This window comes from Echinops telfairi, unplaced genomic scaffold (assembly GCF_000313985.2).
Source record: "Echinops telfairi isolate 266 unplaced genomic scaffold, ASM31398v2 ScPeMD7_7463;HRSCAF=8501, whole genome shotgun sequence".
Classification (NCBI taxonomy): Eukaryota; Metazoa; Chordata; class Mammalia; order Afrosoricida; family Tenrecidae; genus Echinops; species Echinops telfairi.
Window position 1 is genome coordinate 8233905 of NW_022111363.1, and position 6736 is coordinate 8240640.

Sequence of the window (6736 nt, forward strand, 5' to 3'; positions counted from 1 at the left end):
GTAGCCCATCCCGTCGTCATGTGCATCAGGCTGTCTTCATGGGGCCAATTCCACAGTCTCTTAACAGTAGAATCCCCAGCTCTGGATTCAGCAGTATCTTTTTCTAGTTGTAGTGCTGTTTCCTTCCACCAGAAGCATCTGGGGATGGGGGATGGGGTTGGGTATGGTCAAGGAGTAAGCAAGAAATAGGCAAGTCGTCTATTCATCCTGGAGCTCTGAGCGTGAGAAAGAGGGAGAAGAGCTCCCCGCAATATCTAGACAGAAGTGACGGGGGTGTCTTCTGAGTAAGGCCTGGGCACACACTGGCACATTTCCTCCCCGTTGGGGCGAGTGCGAATACTTCATGTGCCCGGATGCCAAGCAGCGGTTGTAGGATCAAGTCAGGTTTCAGTTCAGACCTCGGAAGGAAGGCCTGGTCAGGACTGGTCAGCCCCTTCTAAATGATTAGCCACTCAGAGCCCCGGGGTTCTCCCTGTCACCAGCGCGCAGCAGGACCCCGAGGGTCCCCAGACAGCGCCCCTCCATCACACACGCATGAGAAGAGGACCTGGCAGCCATCACAACCCTGGTGGGAGGCAGCGCAGAGGGCACTGCCCACTCAAGCGCAGAGGCAACAGGGACCCTGCGGAGACTGGGGCGACACAAGAGGTAACAACAGAGGGCCAATCCGTCAACGTCCTGGTGACTGTGTGCTAGCCACAGCTCTCGTGACCTCTGGATGTTATTCCATTAATTCCACACCCAACCCTTGTGACCAGCTCCACTTTAAAGGGTGAACAAAGCAAGCTCGAAAGGCTAAACCACGATCCCAACCTCTCGCCACTAGACATGGCCCACACCAGCACCCAGGCGTGCTCTTTGGGATGTGACGTGGCTGGACACCCCTCTCTCCCCCAGAGGAATGGGGTCCCACAGAACAGGGATGTGGCACTCTGACTGAGGAGCGGCCATCAGGACCCAACCAGATCCCAGGGAAAAATGATTTTCCACCATCCCCTCTCTCTTCATAGGCCTCAAACGAAATAAATGATCCACATCCGATTGGAGGTGATGAGCTATCTTATCTCGCTGGGTTTGGGGAGGGGGTTTCCCCGCTTTAGGAAAGTCCGAACCAGAAGTGACACCACCTCTTTCTGTTTCTGAACTTTGCACGCACCAAGAAGACACACCTTGGTGGCAGTTATTTTTCGCACCCACCGGGGGAAAATGGCACAGGCACCCAAAAAAGCCCCAAACACCCAACTGATTACGTTTTAGCTTAGCTGCACTTTCCACAGGGCCAACCGTAAGAACCAACACACACCTCAGACATCCGGAAGACTAAGTTGCACTTGACCCAAACCCTGGTGTTTTCAATCGCCTTGGATACAGGCAAAAGCTGGACCACATAAGGAAGATTGAAGCAGAAATGCACCCTTTGCATTGTGCCGCTGGTGAAGACTATCAGGTATACCGTGGATCAAACCCACCAACCTTAGAACATCCCGTCAGAATGCTCCTTAGAAGTGAAGATGGCGACATTTCTGTCGTATGGACGCTGGACACACTAGTCCGTGGAGTAGGTATCCTATGCTTGATTACGTTGAAGGTCAGCAAAAGAAGAAAGAGGAAAGCCCTCTATGAGCTGGACTGACACCATGGCGACAACAGTGGGCCCTAGCACGGCCCGACGGGGAGCTGGCAGCACCTAACAGCAGCAATGCCCTACTAGGCAGTGTCACCACCAGATCCAGCCCAGGGCGATTGCTTGACCTGCAGAGTCCCCTACCCCACACCTTCTCACTCACCTCCCCACCTGGGCCACAGAGGATGGGGACGGAGGGAGCGTGCTTGCCAAAATTGGAGAATCCACCCAAGATGAGCAAACAGCAGGCCAGAAGGTGTGCGGGAACGTGTTACACTGGCTGACAACAGAAAGCCGCCTCCTTTACTCCATGAATCCCACCCAAGGGCTAGCCCCAGTCAACTGGCAGCCATACGGTTATCACAAACAAACAGGGGAAGAAAATAAAAACACATCACTGAGCCCTTCCATCATTACTGCTTCTGGGGAGCAGGTTTAAGATACCCTGTTGTGTGGGCATGGTCCTCTTCAGGGCAGAATCACTCCAAGAGGCAGCAAAGTGCAGGGGTTCAGCCCTGGCGAGGAGTCCAGCGCCGCCGCCTTTTGCTCACGGGGTGGGTCTGGGGAACAGGTACTTTATGTCTGAGTCTCAGAACCCTCTACAGCAAAGAAGCACATGTCCTACCTCCGGTCTGTTACAACAGAACTGCGATTCCGCCTAAAGCGTTTCGCACTGAGGCAGGTGCTCCGAGAGAGCTGTTCTGCCAGGGAGGACACAGAAGCCTGTGCAAGCCCAAAGCGGTACAGCCTCCAGTGTGGGCAGGGACGGGATGAGAACAAGGCTCTGAGAGCTGGGAGGAGGCCAGGGCTCACAGTTCCACACAGTCTTCCCACCTGAATTGGAACCGGCACCTCCTAAGTGTGCGCACAGGAACAGAGAACGCGAAGGGCGAGTACGCAGTGAGATGACGAACATTCACCAGAACAGTGGTCAGAACCTGCTACTTACACTGTGGCCAGGCGGCCTCTGGCCTGCCCAATGCTCCGGCATCCATGACCTGAACTGCAAAGAGCCGGCCTTGGTAAAGTCAGGGGAGTAAGTGTGTACGTGTGGCAGCAGTGCAATGCCCAGATCCAGGCCGTGAGAGACCCTTGTCCTGAATCCCACTTCCTTCCCTCCACTCTGGGTTTAAAAGGAATCACCAACCAGCAGGGTTAAGAAGCCCAAAGGCAAAAGAGGAGACAAGCCTAGTAAGAAGTGGAGTTTTTACCACGTGGTCCCTAACCCGTGAAAGCCCTCTGGTCCCCTCAGCCTACTCTGACATGTGTGCCCCCCATCGTGCGGGGTGTTTGACCAACAGCTGGGAGGGCAGGGGTTCGAAGAAAGGGAGTTGGGGCAGGGAGGTTGGTGGTGGGTACGGAGGTGTTGCGGGGCCTACCTGTGCTGTTCCACAGCCTCATTGTCAGGAAGCTCGACCCCACACACGCTGCACTGCTCGCCCATGGCCCGGCTCTCCGACTTCATGCCCACAGCCAGCTCGCCCAGCTTGCTGAACAGCTCCCTCTGAATGAAACCCTGGGGCAGCAGCCCCCCGTAGGTGCTGAAGTCCATGGAGACCGCCAGGGCCGGCTGCATGTGGAGGCCGGAGGCCACCGAAGACGGCATGCTCAACACCGCATCGGCCTTGTGGTTGGGCAGCACGGAGTAGATGCCCACATGCTTCTCAGCCGGGGGCCCGGCGTGCTCTGGGCGCCCAGGGGGGACCTGGCCAGCTTCCGCAGAGGGCGGCAGGAGCTCGGCACTCTCCTCCCGGCCGTAGTGCAACTCTCGGGCACTGGTAATGACGCTGCTCCGAGTTGGGGTCCCGGGCCCCTCTTTGCCTCTCTCCTCGGCCTTGTCCCCTATGCCTGCCGAGATGCTGGACTCGGCTGCCCCAGGGCTGTCCTGGCTGGGCACCTCATCCACCTGCATCATCTCCGTCTTCACCTCAGCCACCCCAAGGTGCCGCCCACCCCCTGCCAGCGTGGGGTCGTCGGGTCCTGCAGGACGCTGAAGCGTTCCCTGCAGGAGGGACTGTCCTATGGTCATCAAACTGTCCACAGCAGCCTTGGTGGGGCTCATGGCTAAAAGGCCAAAGGAGGTGGAGCCTGAAGGGCGTTGGTCCACCAGAGGCCCCGAGAAGCTCTGCCCAGCCACACTGGCATAGCCGCTCTCTTCGCTGGAATGCTTGGAGATGAAGATGCTCTTGAGGTGCCGAGCCTTACGGTCCTCCTCTTCCTCAGCCCCGCCATCCGCCATGGTGGCTTCGGTGTCATTGTCATCCGAGGCCTGGATGGTCTCCAGGATCTTCAGGCACTGCTCCTCCAGGTACTCAATCTCCAGGATCTCGGCCGCGTACAGCAGGTCGTCCAGGTCCTCTGCCTTGGCCTGCAGTGTGGCTGTGTAGGCATACTCCAGAATCTGCTGGAAGGTCTTTGGCGAGAGGAAGTCCAGCGTATAGTGCTGGCTGTTGCGGTGGAAGAGGATCTCGAACATCTTGCTGGTGCAGGCCAGCACCGTGCGGTGGGCATGGAACTCCTGGCTGTCCACCATGATGACCACATCGCACAGGGTCCCCGCCAGCCGCATCTGGTTGGCCTTGCACAGGAGTCCGGTGGGGTGGCTGGGGTTCTGCAGCTGGATCATACCCATCTTTGTCAGATCCATGGTGCTCCCAGCAGCTCAGGCATGGGGCTCTCTTTCCTTCTGGACTCTGCGTGGCGGGACAGGGTGGGTTTCCGGGACCAACTACAGGGGCTAGAGAACAGAGGAGAAGAAGAAGTGATAGGTGAATGACAGCACCCTGGGCAGTTTAGTTGTGGCCCTGAAAAGTAAGAATTTGAACGATACAGCAACACCCTCCCTCCCAGACTTCAATAGAGTGGGGGAGGCGGTTTACAAAGCTGCCAGGCCAGGCCTGATGAGAGGTAAGAGGGTGATTCCACTTTAACAAGGTCAAACTCTGCCACACTGTATGCAGAAGTCACCACCCACCACATCGGTTACAGCAAGTGATGCAAAAATCACAATGAGGTTCTAAGCATGCTGGGCTTTCTTGAAGTGGGAGAGTAGGGGCACTCTGCACATGGCCAACTCTAATCATGGGGAAGTGCCCCCCACCCCCTGCAACAAACACACTTATTTAAAATGAACAAGAACATAATCCCTTCTGTTAGTCATCACCCTAAGCACTCAACTTTGCTCTCAAGGCCCTGCACAGCCAAGCTCACCTTCAAAACAGTGTTCCTACACCTGCCTCACTGTGGGGGCCACAGGGCACAGCAGCCCTGACCCACAGAAACCAACGGGCAACTGGGTTCTCCTCCTTCAGATGCAGCCTTTCCACATAAGCTAGGCCCTTCCAGATCAGACCTCTTCCCAGGGCCGCACACACCTGGTAGAGCCCTGCCCCTCCTGACCCCTTCCGAAGGCACCCACACTCGAGTTGGTCACCACTTTAGGTCACTCCCACCGGTGTGGTCGTTGCCTGGTGTGAAGTAGCTTCCAGCTCACAGCAGCTCTGTAGGAAAGAGTCAAATGCTCCCCAGGGTTTCCGAGACTGGTGGTGCAGCACTGAAGCGCTTGGTTGACAACTGAAAGGTCAGTGGGTCAAACCCACTGGCTGCTCCACAGGGGAAAGATGTGACCTTTTGCTTCTCTAAGGATTACAGCCACCCACCATCCACCTCAGGCAGTCTGGGCTCTCACAGTGGGTCACCATGAGTCAGAATCCACTTAGGTTGGGGGTGGCAGTCATCTTTATGGGAGGGGATCACCAGGTCTTTCCTCCTGTGGTTCTAACAGCAGACCTCTCAGGCAAGCAGCAGAGAGCATGAGCCACTGGGGCACCAGGTCTCCTTCTTCCACCCCTAGGTGGAATGAATGTATGCAACCCAAAAGCGGGGGGAGGGAGGAGCGTGCACCGGTGTGAGTGGACGCATGAGAACACACTTAGGTGAGGTACTGCACGGATTCTGACACCCAAGCACCCAGGGCCAAGAGGATCTTAAAAAAAAAAAAAAAGCCAAGGAGATAGGTGGTGAAGGCGGAAGCAAAATCATAAGAAACACAGACCCCCGCAGCCGGGGAATAGGAGCCCTGGTGAGGAAGTGGGAACACATTGGCCCGCTAACCTGGAGGTCAGCTGTTTGAAACCACCAGTACTCCATGGGAGAAAGATGAGGTAGTCTACCCCCATAAAGAGTTAAGACCCACGTTTTTACAGTTCTACCCAGATTTATAGGGTAACCATAAGTCAGAATTGACTGGTTGGCAGTGTTTGGCTGGTTTATAGCAGGGGTGCATCTGCTGGGTCCGTCAACTGCCAGTGTGGCGCGTGGGCTCCCAGGAGTGAGCAAGTCCTGGACTTTAATGGAGGCACCACTGGTAAGATGGGGCACCTGGGTCCACCTCACGCTGCAACCGGGAAGGGAAGACTAGGCAGGGAGACAAAGGGCTCTGCCAAGGCGCAGCTCAGGAGCAGGGCTGGGGGCTCCAGAACCCTTTTGAAGACCGCACAGGCGCCCGAGCCTCTGCCACGGTGGGGCCACGATTGCAGTGAACCAAGCAGCTGCAAAACAGCCCAGGGTTTCTACCTCCCTCTGCCAGCGCTGTTGGCCTCTACCCCCAGAGTCCTCTTGGCTCCGGGGCCGCAAGCTCACCTAGAAAGGGTTAACAGGGTGGCTGGTCAAGACACTGGCTGCCGACTTGGGGTGGGAACTGTGGCCCTGACTGGGAGAGCAACCATTCGTCTGCGCCCAGCTAGCTTTCCGCAGACGGGATTTCAGAGAATTAAGAAGGCGCAGCCGAAAGAATGAAAGCATGGTTCCCCAAATTCCCTTCCAAATACAAGCTCTACGGGTCTCGAGGGAAATCAGGGTGGCCCTGGGTCAGGCGTCTCCCTCACCCACCGCCAAGCGCCCGCGATCGGCTGGCGCGGGCTGCAGCGCCGAGCCGGGCGCCGTGGGCACAGCCAGCCGCTCACCCGCTAAAGTAGGGGGATGGACCTCGCTTCCCCCGCCCCACACACAGTTCCCAGAGACCCCCCGGCAACTTGGAGGACTGCACCAAACTTGGGGATTCAACTTTTCCTGGAGAGCCAGACAGCAGAAAGAAAGAAGCGGGAGCGAGGG

At 56.9% G+C, this 6736-nt stretch overlaps 1 protein-coding gene across 2 annotated transcripts in view; it reads right to left on the reverse strand.

Annotated features, from left to right (window-relative positions):
- The window catches only part of ZBTB16 (zinc finger and BTB domain containing 16), a 235015-nt gene that overhangs the window by 227517 nt on the left and 762 nt on the right, over positions 1 to 6736 (reverse strand). Inside the window, exon 2 of one of the 2 annotated variants that reach the window (XM_045283603.1) lies at positions 3004 to 4361. In XM_045283603.1, coding sequence (XP_045139538.1) covers positions 3004 to 4271 — 1268 coding nt within the window. In that variant the 5' untranslated portion in view covers positions 4272 to 4361. Of the gene's footprint in view, positions 1 to 3003; positions 4925 to 6736 lie in introns of those variants that run through there. The other variant, XM_004712813.3, reaches the window with a different exon arrangement.